Source organism: Exserohilum turcica (assembly GCF_000359705.1).
Source record: "Exserohilum turcica Et28A unplaced genomic scaffold SETTUscaffold_2, whole genome shotgun sequence".
NCBI classification, from domain to species: Eukaryota; Fungi; Ascomycota; class Dothideomycetes; order Pleosporales; family Pleosporaceae; genus Exserohilum; species Exserohilum turcicum.
Window position 1 is genome coordinate 2,369,888 of NW_007360025.1, and position 19,603 is coordinate 2,389,490.

The following is a 19,603-nucleotide window of genomic DNA, read 5'->3' on the forward strand; positions in this document are numbered from 1 at the left end:
CCTATATGTTGCTGCCTGGTTGTCTGCGTAGACGTGGATCTCTTGGTCTCTTCTAGCGTTTCTAGCAGCTTGCACTGGCCTCAGGTGCTCGGCCAGCGCTGTGATTTGGCCCTGGGCCCACGCGGGGTCGTGGCCGGAGCCTCCATAGACGCCGTGGAGCCGGATGCATCGGACGCCCAGGAGATGCATGCGCTCCATCTGGCCATGGGTCAAGCCCGAAAGCGGCGTGCTGGCGTCGGCGAGGATGGTGCCGCGGACCAGGCCCGACAAGAGCTTCGGACGTTTGCCGCAGTCTTCGAGGCTCGCCAACAGGCCATGCCACGACGCCTCAATCGACGCCTGGACAATCATGACATTGGTGGTGAGCAGCTGCTGGAGAAGCACGTCGAGGGGTGCGCGTCGCGGCGTGTAGGCCCGCCGTGTCTTGAAGGGGAATCTGTCGGGCTCAAAACAGTGAACATGGCAGTCCCAGGTGCCGCCGGTGGGTGGGGGCATCGCCATAGCACGAGAGCAGGGATATTGTGCAGAGAAAGTGCCTGTTTCCGAGCCTGTTGCGAATTAGGATACATGCCTTTTTGTTGTTTTCTTTGCGAGTTATAAACAAGTTTGTAGGGCATGACGTTTACATAAGCTACAGACAGGCAAATGTCGTTGCTATCTGCATCTCCATCAGACGCTGACGCTCCATTCATGACGCTAGTGCTAGCGCAGCGCTAGTGACCCCCGGGAAGCTTCCGGGCCAATCACAGGCGATTACAAAGCATTGTCAGTGCGAACGCGTGGCGATGCAGGCCCTCGACGCGCTATGATTGGCCCGCAAGCTTACGCGAGCTCCCAGCGCCGCTCTAGTGCCGCTCTAGCGCCGTGCTCATAGCTACAGCCGTGCTCATTGCAGCTTTAGCTGCATATTAAAATCAGTCACGTGTGTTAGCTGAGTCATCGTTTTCCCATAGGGGCTCAAAATGCAGAACTTCGTCGGCAGAATTAATTCTTATTAGTCCTAAGAAGCTCTACTGTCATTTATTAAATACGTGCCAAGATGTTAGGAATCTCTGTTTTTAGGTTAGTTCCGCCAAGCTCTCATCACATAACGAACACCAAAACAGCCAGAACGCCAAAACAGCCAGAAAAGCCAGAAAAGCCAGAAAAGCCAGAGAAGCCAGAGAAGCCGGAGAAGCCTGAAAAGCCAGAAAAGCCGGAGAAGCCGGAGAAGCCAGAAAAGCCGGAGAAGCCAGAAAAGCCAGAAAAGCCAGAAAAGCCAGAACGTTAGTACTTACAGCCAGAACAGCCAGAAAAGCCAGAAAAGCCGGAGAATCCAGAGTAGCCAGAGAAGCCAGAAAAGCTAGCAAAGCAAGAGAAGCTAGAGAAGCTACGTATAACTAATATTATAAACTATAAAAAAATATAATATATATAAGCTCCGCAGGACCCTAAATAACTTAGCAACATTTAAAAAGCTGCTAAAGCTGCACCCCTTCTCAGCTCCGTTACGGGCTGTAGCAATGTTTATAGCTACAGCCGTGCTCATAGCTACAGCCGTACTCATGGCTGCAGCAGACAGAGTCTGAGACCATGTGACTGTCGGGCAACCTGTTCTTCGCCCGTATGCTGCCAAGCGGCGACATCTTGGACAGAACACAGCACAAGCTGTAGAGCAAAGCACTGCCAAACTGAACCCTCTACCCAACCATGGCTGCACTTCCAACCCAGTTCTGCCATTTGCTTTTCCTCCAGTCTCTCTTCTCCCCGTCTTTTCTCCGTCGCCGTGTCACGGAGTCCACTTTGCTCCACCCAATGGCAGAGCTTACACGAGCTTGGTCATGACTCACTGCCTAGTGAATAGGCACTCTGTGCCTTCAACCTCTACCAAGCACCACTGGCCGACGCCTTGACTTGGCGTCCATTTTGCTACCACTACCATGACCAACATGTCCCAAGCAAACAACAACGTCGTCCTTCTTCTTCAATCTTGGGACCATCCCGACAGTGTCTACCTTCGCGCTCAACAGCGTGCCGAGATACTCTCTCTTGGCAGCGATGATCCAGGCACTCCTCCCACTGCCGACAACGTCCCCATCTTTCTTGTCGCCTATCTTTCTGGTATTCCAGTCGGCTGTGGTGGCCTTCGACCATTGCACCACCCATCCGTTCCGGCGTACAGCAATATCGCCGAAATCAAGAGGATGTTTGTCCATCCAGCACATCGACGAGACAGAGGCAATGGCTCATCCATCGCCCAACGCATACTTGGCCAACTCGAAGCAGAAGCGAGAGGAAGAGGATGATCTGTCTTGGTATTGGAGACCGGAGACTTCTTGGTAAAGGCAAGACGCTTCTACGAAAAATGCGGATTCGTCCAACGAGAGAAATTCGGGAGCTATGTTGATGCGCCCAATGGTGTCTTTTATGAGAAGTCGATTGCCTAAGCTCAAAAGTCTCGTTGACGTATTTGATCAGAGTACCTAGTTACAGTGAAATACTCTTACTCCCATCTACATAGTCATCCAGCTAGTTTCTTGAACACGCTCACTTTCAATAGTGGTCCGAACAAGTCTCGGGGCCGGTGCTGGTCCCTGCTGACCTTTCGTGTGGCAAGTTGTGCTTTAACAAAGTACCTTGTAGACCGTGTCTTGCTTGAGGTAGCAATCACGTACTTTTTATCTTTGAAGATTATGGCTACAACACTGCCCGTAAGGTGCTCCACGTACTGCTGCGCCAGACCATCTCCCTGAACTCACCACATATAATCATGATTTTTATTGTTGTGAAAGTCCTAACTCCAAATGACACGCTTGCTTCAGGTGGGATGCGTAGGAAACCTAGATGCGCAGGAATTATGCATCCCAGCTCAGGTATCACGTGTTTTCTGCACTTTATGGATTTTGGCAAGGTGTTTGAAAGCCCTATGTATTCGGAATCCATATGCGATTTTAGGTAAAACGCACTCATCGTTGTTGAGGAGAACATAGAGGTCTCGGCCAAGACCATAAAGAGCGGTATCTTCAAGAGGGACAATGATCGGAGAAGTGTAGATGCCCAAGTCTGCTCAATACTGTTCGGCTTCGTCGCCGCTTATATCGGTAGGAGTCGTATATCTGGAAAAGTTGAAGTGAAAGTTGGACATCGAGCTGCCTGGTTCAAAGTCATTGCTTCGAGAAGCACGAATTGTGTGGTCAATACGCCCCCCAGGGCGCCTATTCTTTGTTTGCAGAGGTCTTCTTATTTATAGTGCCTCCATACGCGTTGGTGTTGAAATTGAACTGTCAATAGGTAGAAGATTGCGGCTTGAGGACTAGCAAGCCGCTATACTTATCAAAGCGATCTATCTTATCTACACGCTATCTAAATATCTTGTCATCTTTTTTATCTGTCTGAGTGCACTGGAGACCCAGGTGTAGCTTCAATAGGTTCTACTCAGGGTGATCACTAGGTGGTCATGGTGAAAAGCTAGAATTTTGGCGATATTGACTGGTGGCCCATCTACCACATGTATCTCCAAGCATTGATGGTCATGGTCGGGAAGTTTATATGAACATCGCATTTTATCCAATAATAAATGAAAATTGTTACAATGGACTTGATAGCGAGTGAAAAGAGAAGTAATGCCACCGGTAAAATTGCTGTGATGGATGCAATATCCGTAAAATATGACATTTTTTTTACATTCATATAATATATTAATCAGCCTCAGTTGAGATTGGTGTGTATTGACTATGCCGTACTACACTCACATCAACACCCTTCTAACTCTTCGACGATCCCACAACAACTGCCCACTGATCCGGCCTTTTTATCTCTTCAAAGAGGGTCTCTCTGTCCGGCTCGTAATCCAAAACTGTCCAACTCAATACGCAACTGCCCTCTTGAATGAACTTATAATTACTGTGTGATGCTTGATGAAAAAGCCTACAACACAGCTCAGAGGGGTCGGAAAAAGTAAGATGTCCTTCCTGTACACTTTGGGAATATGCAAATGATAGGCCATAAGTGCCTGTATCCAGATCGCTTACCACTTGCCAATGGCTAACGTACACAGGAAAAACCACCTTTTCTCTATCTATGTTGCGAGGGTTAGACGACGCTAGGCGGCCAGGGATTGCCAATCGTGGTGCTATTGAAGTGGGCACACCGATAGAGAGGCCGAAAAGAAAGAAGTCTGGTGCCACTCCAGACGTTCCTAATTCACTCATAGTAGCTGATGATATGTCAATCTCACTCCCTTGTGAATCCGATTCCGGATGTATGTTGATCTTTGTCAACGAGTGAGAAGACTGCTGAGAGAACCTCGCAGAGAAGACAGCCATAAAATAAACAAGATCCGAGGACTCATGGTTGAGACATGTAGTTTCCTCAAAAAGGAATATTCCTCTTCTCCTCAAAAACTCAGAAGCTGCTAATAGACGGTTCGGGAAATCAAGGTCGCCGGCAAAAGTCGCCGGCTCGGCTCCGTATGCTGCGTGGTACTTGGAAATAACTCTCAGCTGTTCATTCATAGACTTCTCGAGACCACCATGATGGAATATTTCGAAACAAGCCAACCGCAGATAAGCAAATAAAGCCCTTCTACACATATCGGTTGATGGCGGTTGTGAGGATGAGTGATCTTCATCATATTTGTCGTATGAACGATAGAAGTGGTCAAAATGTGTGAAAATATGGTTTCTGGCATAATCCAGCAGAAATGGCAGTTGGGGTGTTTTCCATGCTCTTTCAGGGACCAGAGATCGTAGCATGAAATCCCTTTGCGAAGCGGTCATACTGTCATCCAATGGGGCCATGACAGGAAGCTCTTTATGTAGGATATCAAGACCATTGAATCCCGCACAGAGAATACGTAAATGGCATTCGGCTAGGAAACTCTCTTTCGAACGTGCACCCAGAATGGTCAGGCCTTCTGTTAGGAAGAACTCCCGTACTGATTCGTGGATTACCTGGACTCTGGTACGCGAAGCCCATGGTATTCGTCTGCGCCAGTGTCTTGCAGTGCTCCTGGACCTCGATTCCTTTCGCGAGTCAATAACAACAACCTCGATCAAACCTCCTGAAATGTGGGTCAACTTCTTCTTGAATTGATGCGCGCGATCTGATTCAAGTGTGACGGCGCTGAATGATACCGGAAGATCTGAGACCGTCAGGTACAAGGCTGCGTACAATTCATCTATCGTGAACGCACGAACTCCCCCAAGGATAAGGGAAGCGACTTTACGAAGGTCTTGTCTTTGCTTTTCTTGAAATTGAGGCCTGTTGAAGATTTCGAGGAAAAGCTCCGTCAGGCCGTTTGGGGTATCTGCTAGCAATGCTTCCAGTTCTTCCAAACCACTACCAGCATCATATGCTTTTTTCAACTTGCTGGTGACCAATGAAGCCCACAAAAACGTGCCCTGCGCACGTGAAATGATGGTTTCGCCAATGTCTTGTAGTTTCCTGCTCGACTTCATCGGAAGGATGCTCCAAACGTGTTTCCAGATATCTTTGGTATTGTGGATATTGATTACCAATTCGACTCCGTGAACAGAGGCTAAACTGATGTTTGGGTAGAAACGGCTACTCCAGCATATTTTCAATGTTGTACCGTTCCGCGGGACATCGATCGACCTTTCAAATCGTCTGACAACCTCAAGCACTTCGGTGTATGAGCATTCGTCGAGGGCATCAATCAGAATCTCTATATCTTTTGCTTGATAACTTTCAATCTTTTCATGGAACATATCTGCAATCTCAGATGTTTTCCACTGGATATTGCGGCCGCGAGATTCCTTGAGCAGGTACGATGTCGTTATCTCGCACGACAATACATCACTCTCGAGCATGAGACTCCTCAACAGCGTTCTGTAAAGAGCCTCGCTGGATCTTTCCATACTCGATCCGCGGGCATTGAAAAAGAATCTCAGCAGGATTGTTGAGAGGCCGTCGAGCTCTTCTTGCCGTCTTTTAAAAATGCTCTTCATGAGAACAGATTTCCCGGACCCAGGATGGCCTTTAAAACATCAGCGAACTCGTCATCAAGAGCGAGACAAGTCAAACCTTTGATCCAGAGTAATAATTTCTCATTGGAGATCCACCTCTGGTATTCTAATTCCTCGTAAATCCACAGGCAAGTATGAGTCGCGGGTTGAGGAATGACTTCTTCTCGAGCCATCATAGCATCGAACGCAAGCGACTGGAGACATCTCCCAATAGCCCCTCGGTAAGCATTTCTTATGGTGTGCTCGATACTCCTTCTGCGTTTAATATCTTCTTTATTAGACGCATCCCTTATACTGAAGAGGGTGGCTGCATCGTCTTCCAGATTGAGGATTCTTAGGCATCGCCTCATTGCACTGCGACTCCTTTGCGATTCAGCAAGGCCGACAAGCCTCAGCACCATCTCCATAACATCACGTGGCCGAGTGTCGGAAGATTCAGCAGATGGGGCTGAGTGCTTAGTAAACCCACTTCGAGCTATCAGCTAAATTCTCTGAGCTAAATTTCGCTAGGTTTTACCTAAGCGCCTTAGTCCACCTCCTCAGTTCTCCTACCAAGCTCTGAAACCCGTCATCATCGACGCTGGTAAATTTGACCATGTCACTATGATTCGCGTGAACACTGATAGGCGTATCAGATGCGAATGTAGCTGACTGCTTGGATACAATCTTTCCAATCTTTGTATATCCGACTTCCTCAAAGAAACAGGTCACATTGAGCTTCTTTGCGTCTTTAGGGCCTTCCCGTAAATTGCGTAGCAGAAACAGAAAATCCTCATTAAGGATCTGTAGTAACTCGTCTTTGGTGCGTAATACTCTTAGCAATGAAGTATTGGATGATTTCAGAATTCCCAGGACATCGGCCGGTATCTTCGCCCAATCGGCGATCCAAGACCCAGTATGAGGTGTCCCCATGAAAATGATTCCCGCAGTCATGTTGTACATGTTTTGCAGATGCGCTTCTGGGTTGTTTCTGGACTTTAGAAGAGCCTGCTTGGTTACGAGGCCACCGAGGCTGTGTGCAACGATAATAAGAGGTCTTTCCAATGCCTCGTTCTTCTCGCGATCCATAGTCAGTGTTTGTAAGAACTTATCCGCATGGTCCGTTAGTTGATTGGAGGATGCGTGTCCTTTGCGCACTATGTACGCATCGTAACCGAAGGTAATGATCCTGAACTTGAGGTCCCCCAGCTCAGACGGTAGTAATTTCGGGGGCCATGGCTCCTCTTGTCCTTTGGCTGTCCACGTGGTATCTCGATTGCCTGTCAGACCATGAATGAAACAAATATCGATCTTGGCATCTTTACAGGATACCCATTGTTTGATTCCAGTAGGAAATGATTGCGTAGTTTGATTTGGAGGTTGAGGTTGAGGCTGAGGTTGGGGTTGAGGTTGAGGCTGAGATTGAGGTTGAGGCTCAGGTTGAGGCTGAGATTGAGGTTGAGGCTGAGGTTGAAGTGGAGGTTGAGTCGGCTTTTTCAAAAGCTTGCGGAACAATTTCTTGCATTTGTTCTCGCCAGTAGCAATTTTCGACATTGATTCGGACAAGGCTGAAGAATGGGTTGCTGATATAGGATTTCGCTTCGGTCACTAGAACCTACTTATAGTTGACAATCCTTCTCCTCAGTGTCGCGGTTCTAAAAAGCAACTTCTTTGGGTTGCTCTTCGGGACAGTGCTGTGAAGTTAGGTCAGGCGTTGTGAATAAGGAGGTGCGGGGTTGAAGCTGAACAGCAGCAGTTTAAATCAGGGAAGCTGTGAGGTACTTATCATGCCGAGTGATTAGCGTTATTGGCCACAGGAATTTACGCCACATGACGGCTTGGTAGCTGCAGCTGATATTATACTAGCTTAAACAAGAAGCAATGAGCTATTTATGGGATAATGTAGATTCAACCTAATTTAAGTCTCAAGGCAGAAACTCTCAGTCACGTAGTGAGTTCATAGACTCACCATCTCTCACATTTACTCGAAGAGACCACTCAGACAACAGCTGGAAAGTCTCAGCCTTTCCTCTACTCTCGTAATTATTTGCTCTTACTCCTCGAATGATGCCCTTTCCGTACCAAGAACAAGCCATTTTCCTTGAAACATTGATATCGCTTGACTACCAATTGCATGAGATCTCTCCAGTTGCGTGGCAGATTATACGGTTTGTTTGAAAGGAGCCACACGTACCCTAATCTGAACAAGCGACTTATAGCATATCTTGTGGCCCATATCCTTCCAGATATGATGGGCACTAGCGTTTTCGGTATCGGTGCAGATGCTCTGCTGAAGGTCGCACGAATTGAAGTCCTAGCTCTCTTGTTCAAGACATGGGACTGTATAACTTCTTGGCCATCAAGACCTCGAGCTCGTCTGGGTTCAGCGGTTTGCCAACCCCAGTCGCAGTGAACTGTGGAGTATCGATGAAGGATGTTACAGTAGTAACTGTAGATAGTGTACTAGCTTGGGCACTGACCGCTCTAGCGGCTATGGCGATGAATATTTACTTTCTGCTTGAAAGTGGTTATAGTGACGAGAGTATGAAAAGAATGAGAAGTAAGAGGATAATTAACAATGCAAAAACTGATGTGTAGAAAACTTGGGTCGGTGTCAGTGTGCTAAATTCTCAGACAACAGAAGATGAAAAGTCGTCTAGACGTTTTACTATGAGAACTTGATATCTCACTTACACTGTTCCTACTACAGGTTCGGTCAACAACCAGCACATTAGGGAGATCGATATTACAACGAATTCAATTGTGGATGCATATCATGTGGTCAATTTTCAGCTGTGTCCTAGAATTTCAGCATTAATAGATTGGTTCCCTGGTTTCCCAAAGCTCCAGTCCTGCCGGTAGATCACTGTAACACTAAATCTAAGTATTTTGAGTCGCATGTGTAATTCACGGTTATGCGATAGCTGAGAAAATAAATGCGGCAAATAGGGAGCACGAAAATGGTTACTGTTTGAATCTATAGCTCGAAAGTGCAAACTTCATAACGCAAGGAACAACGTCTAAGAAAGACATGTGGGGCCACTACCGACGTTGGAGGCGGTGGTCAGGAGATAGAGACGACCGCAGAAAGACTGAAGACAAATATGCATATAGATAGCACTTCAGGGAAACTTCTGGATCAGAAGTGGTAAGTAGTTGGACGCAGAAGCTGCGCAGAATGCACTGGCTGGTATTATGATGGATACCAATGATATGGTTCTGAAAACACTTATGGCACTCATTCAAGGATGTCCTACCTTTCCAAATTCTCCACTCGTTTTCTTGACATGTTGAGCAAAGCTTTTCTTACTTACTGCACCATACCAAGTCCAACAGGCTCGGCGGTTTAGAATAGGTACTGCTGCCTTAGTCTATTTTTGTTGAACGAACGGTTCTTGAAGAGATGGCCGTATTGATACAAAGTTCAACGAGCTATACAGTATCAAGAATAGATTTGCAATGCAAAAATCGTGGGTAGAAAAAACAGTGCCGCTGGCAAAGTTGCTTAGGTATCTTTTACTGTCCGTCTCTCCTTAATCTCACTACTATCTTGCCTTTTGCCCTACCAGTCCTCAGCTTCTTGTATGCTTTGGGAACTTGCTCAAACTCATAAACGTCATCTATCGCAGGCACCACTTTGCCATCAGCGACTAGTTTCGCTAAGGCAGTGAAATCTTTGAAATTCGTTAAAGCAAAACCGAAGGAAAATGGCCGTTGCCCGCCGCCGAGCCACGTCGGAACGAGGAAGCGGAACGCAAGGTCGTAGATGAAAGGTAGGCTGACTTGTGACCCAACCTGCACATACTTTGCTCCAGGTCTAGTGAACCATGGCGACTTCCAGTAAAGTTCAAATGAGTGGCCAATATTGTCCAGAATCAGGTCGTATTGTTGCGAGCCGTTTGCAAGGGTTGAGAGGATATCGTTCTTGCGATAATCGATCACTTCATCAGCCCCAAGGTCTTTGCAGAACTGGATGTTCGCATCTGTGTACAGTTAGACTGCTCTTGACATCGAAATGTAGACCATGTATACCCGAACAAGTCGTCGTGACCTGGCAGCCTAGCGCTTTTGCAATCTGGATCGCGAAAGTGCCTGTTCCACCAGATCCACCATTGATCAGGACGCGATCACCCGATTTCACATTTGGTGCAATACACTGATAAGTAACAAGGCCGCAGACGCCAAGTGTCGCAGCCTCGTCTGTCGTTACGCCCTGAGGTATTGGCACAGTACCAGCGTTTGAGCCTATAATATACTCTCCTAAAGTGCCAAATTGCTGTCTGGGCTCCAACTTGCCAAAAACCATTTGCCCAACACTAACATTGCAATCGGGTCCAACCCGCATTACTTTGCCGGCAAAATCCAGCCCAGGCGTGGCGGGCTTTGGGATTGCCATGCGGCCAACGACTGGGAGCTCGGCTAATTTGTAGTCTACTTGGTTGAGAGCAGCGGCGTAAACTTGTATCAAAGACTCTCCGGAAGAGAGTGGCCGATTTTCTGTCGGTAGCGGTGCTGATTCGTTCATGTGTATCGATTCCTCCAGAGTTGTGGTGCAGGCTAACCATTGCCATGCTCTCATGGTGGCGGGTATGCTGTCTGTGTCCACACTGGCCGTTCTTATTTGCGACATTGCCGGCTTCTTCTTCTGATCAGGAAGTCAAATGATGGGAGAACGAGTCAGGGATGCAGCTTTTCCTTTGTGTGCAATATGGGATATATAAGATGTTTACCGCTGGTTCCGAACCAAGACTTTCGGCAATGCCAGTCGGATCCCCACACGGGAAATTGTGAGGTTGTCATCGAACGACTGCTCTCTTTGGATTGACGTGTCAGTGACGGAACAAATGTAATAACCTTTGCAAAGTCACCTTCAGAGGCACCATAGAAGAGGACATGGGAAAAGCGATGCCGCCTCGGTGGAAGGCTTGCAGGATTGCCGAGGCTAGCGCTGGACTTGTGCCGGACGCTCCCTTAGCCAATGCTATTGTTACGCAACAAAAGGCACGGTGGTGGTACAAACCCCACGACTTCATGATGCGCTCATATATAGGCAGTCCAAAGCCAATAACGACTTGACATGACTGTTTGGCCAGCTGAATTCGTCTCCTTGCAGAGATGGACAATGATTGGGGCCGAAAGACTGAGCCGGCACTCTCGCGCTCTTTCCTTGGTGTAATGCAAATTCCAGTTGTCCATGTTCACGAAGCGGGTTGTCATGGTCTGAGAATTTCCAAAAGGGTGGGATCGAGAAGGCGTGGCCTCACTGGCGGCACGGCTGCGTCTCCGGGCATGGCAAGTATTGGCAGCTCCAGACCGGCGTGGACGAGACGAGACGAGATGCAGATCAGGGAGGCGTGATGGGTGTTTCGCGGTTGGCCGAGTAGAGGAGAGTGTAACGGAGAGCGTGTAGCATGAGGCCGACGAAAGACGAGACGAGACGAGACGAGAAGGGTCAGGTGCGCGCGCGGGTGGTCCAAGCTCAGCTGTTATCAAATGATTGCAGCTGTGATGGGGGCGGGCGGCTAGCGCCGCGTCCGTGCGCAGGCTTGACATCAAGCATGCATCCATGGGTGACAACGAAGCTGCACACTTCCTTCACCGTACCGTGCCTGCGCCCACGACGCCTTCTACCGCGCGTCCTGCTCGACCTGAACCTCGCCCTCGTCCTCCCCCCCGCGCGAGCCGTGCCACTCAGTGAGCGACCGTCGACGTCGTTGTGCCACGACCCCGCATTCGACCCGGCTCGCCACCTTGCACGCTACCGAGCTTCGCGCCCCAGGTCAATTGCGCCGTGCCCAGCCTCGACGCTCTGCACGCAGACACTACACCATGGCCTCAAGAAAGAAGGTCCTTCTCAAGGTGCCGCGAGCTCCCCGCAGCCCGTCGCAGCCTGGCTAACGTGCGCAGGTCATTATCCTCGGAGACAGTGGAGTCGGCAAGACGAGCTTGATGAACCAATATGTACGGAACCTCCCCCGCAGTCGACGTCGCTCCTCCCCTCGGGCACAGGCCGCGACGTGGAAATACCAGGCAGGCAGCGCTTATATCAAGTGACTAGGTCAACAAGAAGTTCAGCGCAAGCTACAAGGCGACCATCGGTGCCGATTTCCTGACCAAAGAGGTGCTCGTTGATGACAGGCTGGTGACGATGCAGGTGAGAGTACCTCGGCCGAATGACTCGACGGCCAGCTGACTGGCGACAGCTGTGGGACACGGCCGGCCAAGAGCGCTTCCAATCACTGGGTGTTGCCTTCTACCGGGGCGCCGACTGCTGCGTGCTCGTATACGACGTAAACAACTCGAAGAGTTTCGATACACTGGACAGCTGGAGAGACGAGTTTCTTGTGCAGGCTAGCCCAATGGACCCAGAAAGCTTTCCCTTTGTACGTGCATGTGCAGGAGACTGCAGCACGGCCGTGGCTGACTGGCGCAGGTTGTTATTGGCAACAAGATTGATGTGGAAGAAAGCAAGAGAATGGTGAGCGATATGCGCGGCTGGCATGGCCAAGGCAGGGCTGACCCAAGACGCAGATTTCGTCCAAGCGCGCCATGACCTTCTGCCAATCCAAGGGCGGCATTCCCTACTTCGAGACGAGTGCCAAGGAGGCCATCAACGTGGAGCAAGCTTTTGAAGGTATGTCGGGCACATTCTGGCAGAGCCCGGCTGTCGATGACTGACACCAATAGTGATTGCACGACAAGCGCTTGCACAGGAAGACGTGGGTGATTTCAGCAACGACTTCCCCGAGACCATCCCGATCGACCTCAAGGGCAACGAGGGTGGTTGCGCATGCTAGTGTATGCCGCCACGAAATCAGCATGGCTCATGAGAGGGACAAGTGCATGTGCATGTGCCGCAATGCCGTCGTGCATCTGGAGTTTGTACGGAGTTTGGTGTTTTTGACATGGTTTTCGCCCTCGGAAGCGTCGTCGGTCCCTGGAACATAAGTATTCTTCACGGAGGGGCTTTGATGCCTGCCTCGCCCGCCTCGCCGCATAGCAGTGCCCTGCGTCCAATGCAAATAGTTTGGCAGCCTGAACCGGGCTGCCGATGCCAGCGCCGAGTACCAGTGCAACTGCATATATGTACTTGTGATGGATTGGCTCCGACGGCTGCACACGTGACCATGACGGTGGTGGTGGGGTGGCTGGGGTGGCTGGGGCCGGGCAGCCGTAGTGGCGCAGGGCCGCCACGCCCAATGCGGCTAGCGGCCAAGGGGAGCCCGATAGCCGCCACAGCCACAGGCACCGGCAGACAGGCGCAGGTGAGACATTGCGGGCTAATGAAACCCGCGATTCCCTGGCCATATTACTCACCTTGCCTACCTCAGTCCTCCGCTGTCCGCGTGTCTCGCCCGAGCACCCCGTGCCACCAAAAACCGCTCCCCCTCCTGCTCGTCCCCCTCGCCGGCCAATTGATGGGCTCTCCTATCCCCTTTGATGCCGCGACACGACTCCCAGCCGTGACTCCGCTTATACCCGAAGATCCTCCCTGACGGGCGCAGCCTGCCCGTATATACACACGCACACACACGCACACACGCACACGCACACGCACACGTCGCCTGCACAGCCCGCCGCCATGATCCCTCGACGCGAGGAGCTCGTCGAAGCCACGCCCCTCAGCCCGCGCGTGAGTGACGTCTCTGATGAGAGCGCCTTTATGCGCGGCCAGGACTACCTCGACAGCCCGGCGACCGAGGCCAGTCAGTGGGCAGATGGCAAAGAGAGGGGCGCATGGTCGGGCAAGGTCAGGCACGCCGTGGGCATTGCCCTCTTGATTGCGACTGTGTTTCTGTGGACGGCCAGCAATTTCCTGGCCAGTGTACGTTGTCCCCGGCCCCGACAAGTTGCCCGCCTCCTTGCCACGGCGATGCAGGCTAACGCGCGCGCAGACCATATTTGCCGACAACTCGTACTCCAAGCCCTACTTTGTCACCTACGTAAACACCTCGTTTTTCATCATACCGCTGTTTCCCATGCTCCTGCACCACCTGTGGGTCGACCGCCACCAGCCCGAGACCGCTCGCCAACCCCACCAGCCACTCCTCGCCCGACTGCGCGACCTTTTGCAACGACGAGCCGGAAAATGGTCGCTGTTTCGCCAGAGCGGGTCCCGCTCCTCCTCTCCATCGTCGCATAAGCCCCGAAACGACGAAGCAGCCGAAGTACTGCTTTCGTCCTCGGCCCAAGGATCCCAGAGCTTTGGGGGGGCCAAGGACATCAGGCTGGACATGGATGACGGCTTGACGCTGCTCGACACGGCGCGACTGGCACTCGAATTCTGCGTGCTCTGGTTCCTTGCAAACTACTTTGCAGCTGCTTGTCTAGAGTACACGACCGTCGCCAGCTCTACCATACTGTCTTCCACCTCCAGTATCTGGACCCTCTTGCTCGGCTCGCTCATGCGCGTCGAGCGCTTTACTGTGCTCAAGCTAGTCGGTGTTCTTGCGTCGCTGGGTGGTGTTGCGCTGATATCCATGGTCGACGTATCCGGCGGCACGGACGAAAATCGGGGATCCTTCCCCCACAAGACGCCCCACGAGCTGGCAATAGGCGATGTCATGGCCTTTGTATCCGCCGTTCTTTACGGCTTCTACACCGTCTTCATGAAGGCCAAAATTGGTGATGAGACCAGGGTGAACATGCCTCTCTTCTTCGGCCTCGTTGGCTTGTCCAACGTCTTGCTCCTCTGGCCGGGATTCATTATTCTTCACTTGACTGGATTGGAGACGTTTGAGCTCCCCCCAACCTCGCGCATCCTCAACATTGTCCTCATCAATAGCGCTTCGTCGCTCGTGTCGGACTTTTGCTGGGCTTACGCCATGCTCCTCACGTCTCCGCTCATCGTCACAGTCGGTCTTAGTCTGACGATACCGTGCTCGCTGGTCGGACAGATGGTGCTTGATTCACAGTACGCCAGTGCACTTTATTGGGTTGGTGCTGGCATCATGGTACTGTCGTTCCTCTTTATAAACTATGAAGACAGAAAGGATGAGGAGCAAGGATTGCAAGGTGCTGACGATCCTGTGCGAAGGAGTTTCCAGAGCCTGAGACAAAGCATGAGCCGAAGGAATTCGAGAGCAGACAACGTCTAGGAAATGTAGGGCATCTAGTGGAAGCGGGGCGCTTTCTTTTTGTTGGCATTGCATCGGGGTGGCGAAGGCTTGCATTGGGATTAGGAGCATATATTCGTCTTCACGTGGCACCTGCAAACGATACCAAGTGTTTTTTTACTTTATTTTATTTGTGCTTAGTACGGGGCGCAGTCTTGTAGATTTTCATAGGGTATCATAATGCCATGTAGATCAAGACGGTTTCATCATCATCATCTCAACTATCCTTTTGGCCGCCGTTCATGTTTTTGGAATAGCTGCTCCGCCCATGGTTTGCATTACCTTTGTTCCATTTGCCTTTGCCACCGCCCTTGTAGCTCCGGTCGCGGTCTTGCTCTCTTCGATTCTGCATGCGCTCCTTCTTCTTCGCTTGCCAAGTCTCGTCATCCTCGACCTCTTCTGCCTCCCAGCCCTCCTTTTCCATAAACTCCTCCAGCTGCTTCTGAAGCTGAGGCTCCCATTTCTCGGGATGCTCCATGTCGGCCAGTTCAATGACATTCTTGCCAAGCGAGTAATCACCCTGTCGTGAGCGGACCAAGGAGGACATGAGCCCGAGTGAAGAACAGGCGAGGCCAAGGTCGTGGCAGAGAGAGCGAACGTAGAAGCCAGATGTGACAGTCATGCGGAGGCGCGCCGCTGGAGGTTGCGATGGCGACGACTGCGCAGCAACCTCACACGAGGTCTCGGCTTTTTCGGCAGATGCGTCTTCTGACGGTAGAGCGCCAGACATGACTGGCTCGGCGTCGGATTTGGGTACTTTGGATTGCCTCGCAGCGCCTTGGGCACTATCGCTCTCTGGCGACCGAGAGCGTTTCCGTGCCTTGCGTGCCATGGTACTCGCGTGCATCTTTGCATCCTCTTCCCTGATACCGAGCAGCTTTTTCGCGCCTTCCATTTCAGCGCCATCCACCTCTTCGGCTGGCCAGGAAAAAGCATGGCTGCCCGGCTCGAGCCACTCGACGAGCTCCAGTTCCTCCACCTCGACAGGCCGAGCAGCTACCTCGGGTATCTCCTTGCCTTCTCTTGCGTACTCGTACATTTTCTTGCCATCGACCTTGAGCGCCGAAAAGACGCTCGGCTTCTGCATGATTTTGCCGCGGAACTGCGCCAGCTTCTCTTCGACTAGCTCTCTGGTAACATGATGGTATCCCGCCTTGCTGACCACCTTTCCTACCGCATCGTAGCTGTCCGTGGCAGCGCCAAATAGGACGACGCATTCATATGTCTTTGTGCATTCCAGGAAGCGCTGCAGACATTTTGTGCCCTTTCCCAGCCCGACAATCAAGACACCAGTGGCCATTGGATCCAGAGTACCGCCGTGGCCGAGCTTCACCTTGAGGTTGTTGATGTGCTTTTGCTTCGCATGCGACAAGATCAGCGCCCGTTTCTGACTCTCGAGCCATGACGCAAAGAGCGTGGAGCGGGAAAAGTGGTCTTGCAGGTCGCGCAACACGCCGGCGGACGAGGCCCACTGCGACTTGTTGACGGCGAAGATGCCCTCAATGACCTTGCGGCTATCCTTTGGGCTGGTTTCCATGACTGCGCGCTTGATAGACGACGCGACGGACATGGGGTGGGGTGAAGGTCAAGGGTGGGAGCAGGAGCTCTGCGTGCAGTCGAACCAAGTCCAGTCTTCCGACGCGGTTCCGAAAATGTGCGCCGAGGAGGAAGGCGCGCTAGCTAGCGGGCGACTCAGCTCACATGTTTCTCCCACTCCCGCCTTGTTCATTGACATTCCTTCTGCAGCCTCACAACACGTTGCGACCTGGGCTCACTGCAAGCATCGCGCACAACAACAGAAGCATCGACAGACTCACGACTGTGCGAGTCGCATTTCTCTCGCAGCACGCCGCTGCCCCGCTGGCGCAATGAGCGACTCCAACAAGGATCTCGAGGATCTCGCAAGGTCGACGACGGAAGATTTCTACGAGCTGCTCGGCGTCGCGTTCGATGCCGAAGCAGCCGCTATCAAGAAGGCGTACCGGAAAAGCTCGATACGCTACCATCCCGACAAGAACCCGGACGACAAGAATGCCGCCGACCGCTTCATTGCCCTGGGATGGGCGCGCGACATTCTCATGGACGAAAAGCTCAAAGGCGAATACGATCGCGCACGGGCAAGGCGGCGCGAGAAGGCTCTGCAAGACGAGCTGCTGGATGGGCGCCGGCGCAAGATGAAGGACGATTTGGAGCGGAGAGAGCGCGAAGGCAAGGAGTTTATGAACAGCCTAAAAAGGAAGAGGGCTGAGGACATGAACGAGGCTGAACGGCGCGAGCAGGAAATACAGAGATTGGCCGAGGATGGCAAGAGGCGCAGGAAGGAAGCGCAGGAACGCTTGGAGAAGAGGCGTCAGGAAGAGGAAGAGGCCAGTTTCATGGACGTTGAGAAGAGCCCCGACGCCCAGGCGGCTAGGCCGGGAGAATCTTCTGAGATTGATCGCACAGTCAAGGTGCGGTTCCAAAGAGAGGGCGATAGCATGAGTTGGGACAAGGACAGGCTGGCCAGCATGTTTGCGAGATACGGCAAGGTTGACAGCGTGGTCATGGGCAAGGACAAGAAGATGCGACCTTCTGGGGAAAAGCACCGCAGGGTCATGGCGGTGGCCTTCATCGTCTACACACGTATCGACCACGCACATGCCGCTGTCATGGACGGCAAGTCTGACTATGCTTCTCTCGACTCTGTCAGCTGGGCCAATGGCGAACCCGACGTCAAATCACCCACAAACGGCGATGGATCAACGGCACCCTCGACGCCCAAGACCAAGTCTTTCCGAACGTCGGTGGGCCCAGGACTGGGTAAGGGCGCAGGCGGGACACCGCTCGGAACGCCCAAGTTCTCCTTCAGCCCCAAAACACCAAGCTTGGAAGAAGTGACCATGATGAGGCTGAAGCAAGCGGAAAAGAAGAGATTGGAAGAGCAGATACGAAAGCAGGAGGCTGCTGAAGAGTCTGGCGTATGATGGTGCGTGGCGCGTGGTAATGTGTTGTTTTTGAAGATACCCACGACAAACATGTTGTATATAATGTTGAGCCAGGTGTGCTTGTGTCTACTACAGAGTTTAGTTTGAGAAGTCGAGGCCTAGTAGCGGTCGTAATAGACTGGTACTGTTTGTGGTGGGCTGCAGTCCCTGTACTGTAGTCGCGAATGGATAGGTCTAGATGTAACAAGACATTTGATGCAAGAAGCGTTTTTGGACTGGCTTTCCGGTGACTGTAATGGTCATGTGACGGGCCATGTTGGCTGGACGGAGCACTAACGGGGCGCTTAGTAGGCAGGCGAAACGTTAGTGCAAACCTGGGCGCAGGGCCCAAAATAAGTCGGTGCATGTGCATGCACATGGACGAACAAAGGAACGGACGGTTGGAAGGGCGCCAAGGGGCCAAGTAAGCTTGCTCTGTTCCGGGGACATGGTGTGCAGTTCAGGCAGCCATTAGCGCAGCACGTGTAGTAAATTAGTGTGTTTGAGTGAGTGAGTGAGTGAGCGTGTGTGTAAGAGAGTGAGAGTGTGAGAGTGAGAGAGAGAGAGAAAGAGAAAGAGTTTGGCAAAAGTTATTCGTCCTACCACTAAGCGGCTATCTAGCCTACTACTTAGTAGAAGTCTATATTAGTAGGCTTAGCTACAATATTAGTAGTATTTTATATTACTTACTATAATATAGCTATACTGATGTAAGTTTTAGCATATAAAAATAGCTAGTATATTAATAAAAATTTAGTAGTATTATATAGGTAAAATAAAAGTTATAGAAATAAAAAAGTGAAGCTTAGAAACTAGCTATATTACTTAATTTTTAGTATTTTATATAGCCTAAAAACTAAAAAAAAGGGTTTCTTTTATACTTACTTATATAACTTTTTCTTCTTATTTTCATGATCTCTTTTTCTGTATATTACTTAGATAGCCTTAATTCTTATTTTCTTCTAACGTCAAAGTATAGCGAGTGGCCGAGAATAGCGAGTGACCGAAAATGCCAAGCCCCCATCAACTTTCACTACTACTCGCGATGTCTTAACAAATTCATTCAAAAAAGTCTCTAAAAGAGTCTTAAGTACAGCTTGCAATTCAGGCTATTAAATGCAACGCGACAATTAACATTCCACGCGCTGCAGCTCTCTACAACGTGCCTGAACGTACCCTAAGACGAAGACTCGCAGAAAAGCCTTCTCGACAAGATTGTTCGCCTAACTTAATAAAACTACTTATAATAGAAGAGGAGGTAATTATTAAGAATATTCTTGATCTTGATGCAAGAGGATTTCCGCTGCGCCTTTCTGCTGTCAAAGATCTAGCTAATTCTTTGCTAGCTGCCCGCCACCGCGACCCTATTGGCCCTAACTGGCCTAAAGCATTCATAAAGCGTCGCCTAGAGCTTAAGATAAAGTTTAATTAAAAGTACAACTACAAGAGAGCCCTCTGTGAAGATCCTAAGCTTGTGCAGGGCTAGTTCCGCCTTGTACAGAATACCAAAGCCAAGTATGGGATCCAGGACGACAATATGTACAATTTTGACGAGACGGGCTTTATAATAGGCATGCAT

General features: G+C 50.8%; 9 protein-coding genes across 9 annotated transcripts in view; 5 read left to right on the forward strand and 4 right to left on the reverse strand.

The window, feature by feature from the left end:
- The window catches only part of SETTUDRAFT_153885 (uncharacterized protein), a gene marked incomplete at both ends in the record, with an annotated part of 5,806 nt that extends 5,305 nt beyond the window's left edge, over window positions 1-501 (reverse strand). Inside the window, one exon of the mRNA XM_008027443.1 lies at window positions 76-501. Within this exon, the coding sequence (XP_008025634.1) occupies window positions 76-501 (426 nt within the window). The remainder of the gene's footprint in view (window positions 1-75) is intronic.
- Window positions 502-1,039: 538 nt separating this feature from the next.
- Window positions 1,040-1,270, forward strand: SETTUDRAFT_19689 (uncharacterized protein; the record flags this gene model as incomplete). Its single annotated transcript, XM_008026749.1, has 2 exons — window positions 1,040-1,062; window positions 1,111-1,270. 2 exons carry the CDS (start codon window positions 1,040-1,042, stop codon window positions 1,268-1,270), a joined length of 183 nt encoding a protein of 60 aa, XP_008024940.1.
- A 658-nt stretch (window positions 1,271-1,928) lies between these two features.
- Window positions 1,929-2,285, forward strand: SETTUDRAFT_19690 (uncharacterized protein; the record flags this gene model as incomplete). Its single annotated transcript, XM_008026750.1, has 1 exon — window positions 1,929-2,285. The coding sequence occupies one exon, from the start codon at window positions 1,929-1,931 to the stop codon at window positions 2,283-2,285; it is 357 nt and encodes a 118-aa protein (XP_008024941.1).
- Window positions 2,286-3,046: 761 nt separating this feature from the next.
- On the reverse strand, window positions 3,047-7,499 carry SETTUDRAFT_41568 (uncharacterized protein; the record flags this gene model as incomplete). The annotated part of the gene is made up of 4 exons (XM_008026946.1): window positions 3,047-3,132; window positions 4,760-5,977; window positions 6,025-6,434; window positions 6,484-7,499. 4 exons carry the CDS (start codon window positions 7,497-7,499, stop codon window positions 3,047-3,049), a joined length of 2,730 nt encoding a protein of 909 aa, XP_008025137.1.
- A 1,962-nt stretch (window positions 7,500-9,461) lies between these two features.
- On the reverse strand, window positions 9,462-10,575 carry SETTUDRAFT_31455 (uncharacterized protein; the record flags this gene model as incomplete). The annotated part of the gene is made up of 2 exons (XM_008026876.1): window positions 9,462-9,928; window positions 9,978-10,575. 2 exons carry the CDS (start codon window positions 10,573-10,575, stop codon window positions 9,462-9,464), a joined length of 1,065 nt encoding a protein of 354 aa, XP_008025067.1.
- A 1,011-nt stretch (window positions 10,576-11,586) lies between these two features.
- On the forward strand, window positions 11,587-13,007 carry SETTUDRAFT_163189 (uncharacterized protein). Its single transcript, XM_008027444.1, has 7 exons — window positions 11,587-11,804; window positions 11,853-11,906; window positions 12,004-12,099; window positions 12,149-12,328; window positions 12,379-12,423; window positions 12,477-12,579; window positions 12,633-13,007. The coding sequence occupies exons 1-7, from the start codon at window positions 11,775-11,777 to the stop codon at window positions 12,740-12,742; spliced, it is 618 nt and encodes a 205-aa protein (XP_008025635.1). The 5' UTR covers window positions 11,587-11,774; the 3' UTR covers window positions 12,743-13,007.
- Window positions 13,008-13,362: 355 nt separating this feature from the next.
- On the forward strand, window positions 13,363-15,208 carry SETTUDRAFT_163190 (uncharacterized protein). Its single transcript, XM_008027445.1, has 2 exons — window positions 13,363-13,770; window positions 13,841-15,208. Exons 1-2 carry the CDS (start codon window positions 13,528-13,530, stop codon window positions 15,041-15,043), a joined length of 1,446 nt encoding a protein of 481 aa, XP_008025636.1. The 5' UTR covers window positions 13,363-13,527; the 3' UTR covers window positions 15,044-15,208.
- SETTUDRAFT_135742 (uncharacterized protein) lies at window positions 15,197-16,598 on the reverse strand (the record flags this gene model as incomplete). Its single annotated transcript, XM_008027446.1, has 1 exon — window positions 15,197-16,598. One exon carries the CDS (start codon window positions 16,596-16,598, stop codon window positions 15,279-15,281), a length of 1,320 nt encoding a protein of 439 aa, XP_008025637.1. The 3' UTR covers window positions 15,197-15,278.
- Window positions 16,599-16,821: 223 nt separating this feature from the next.
- SETTUDRAFT_163191 (uncharacterized protein) lies at window positions 16,822-18,115 on the forward strand. The gene has a single exon (XM_008027447.1). It carries the CDS (start codon window positions 16,930-16,932, stop codon window positions 18,022-18,024), a length of 1,095 nt encoding a protein of 364 aa, XP_008025638.1. The 5' UTR covers window positions 16,822-16,929; the 3' UTR covers window positions 18,025-18,115.
- Window positions 18,116-19,603: the final 1,488 nt, after the last annotated feature.

Excerpts from the sequence above, each read along its gene's own strand:
- SETTUDRAFT_163189 (XM_008027444.1), top strand. The coding sequence starts at position 11,775 with ATGGCCTCAAGAAAGAAGGTCCTTCTCAAG. Across the intron at positions 11,805-11,852 it reads GAAAGAAGGTCCTTCTCAAG|GTCATTATCCTCGGAGACAG; the intron begins GTGCCGCGAGCT and ends TAACGTGCGCAG. Across the intron at positions 12,424-12,476 it reads TGGAAGAAAGCAAGAGAATG|ATTTCGTCCAAGCGCGCCAT; the intron begins GTGAGCGATATG and ends CCCAAGACGCAG.
- SETTUDRAFT_163190 (XM_008027445.1), top strand. The coding sequence starts at position 13,528 with ATGATCCCTCGACGCGAGGAGCTCGTCGAAGCCACGCCCCTCAGCCCG. Across the intron at positions 13,771-13,840 it reads CCAGCAATTTCCTGGCCAGT|ACCATATTTGCCGACAACTC; the intron begins GTACGTTGTCCC and ends ACGCGCGCGCAG.
- SETTUDRAFT_163191 (XM_008027447.1), top strand. The coding sequence starts at position 16,930 with ATGAGCGACTCCAACAAGGATCTCGAGGATCTCGCAAGGTCGACGACG.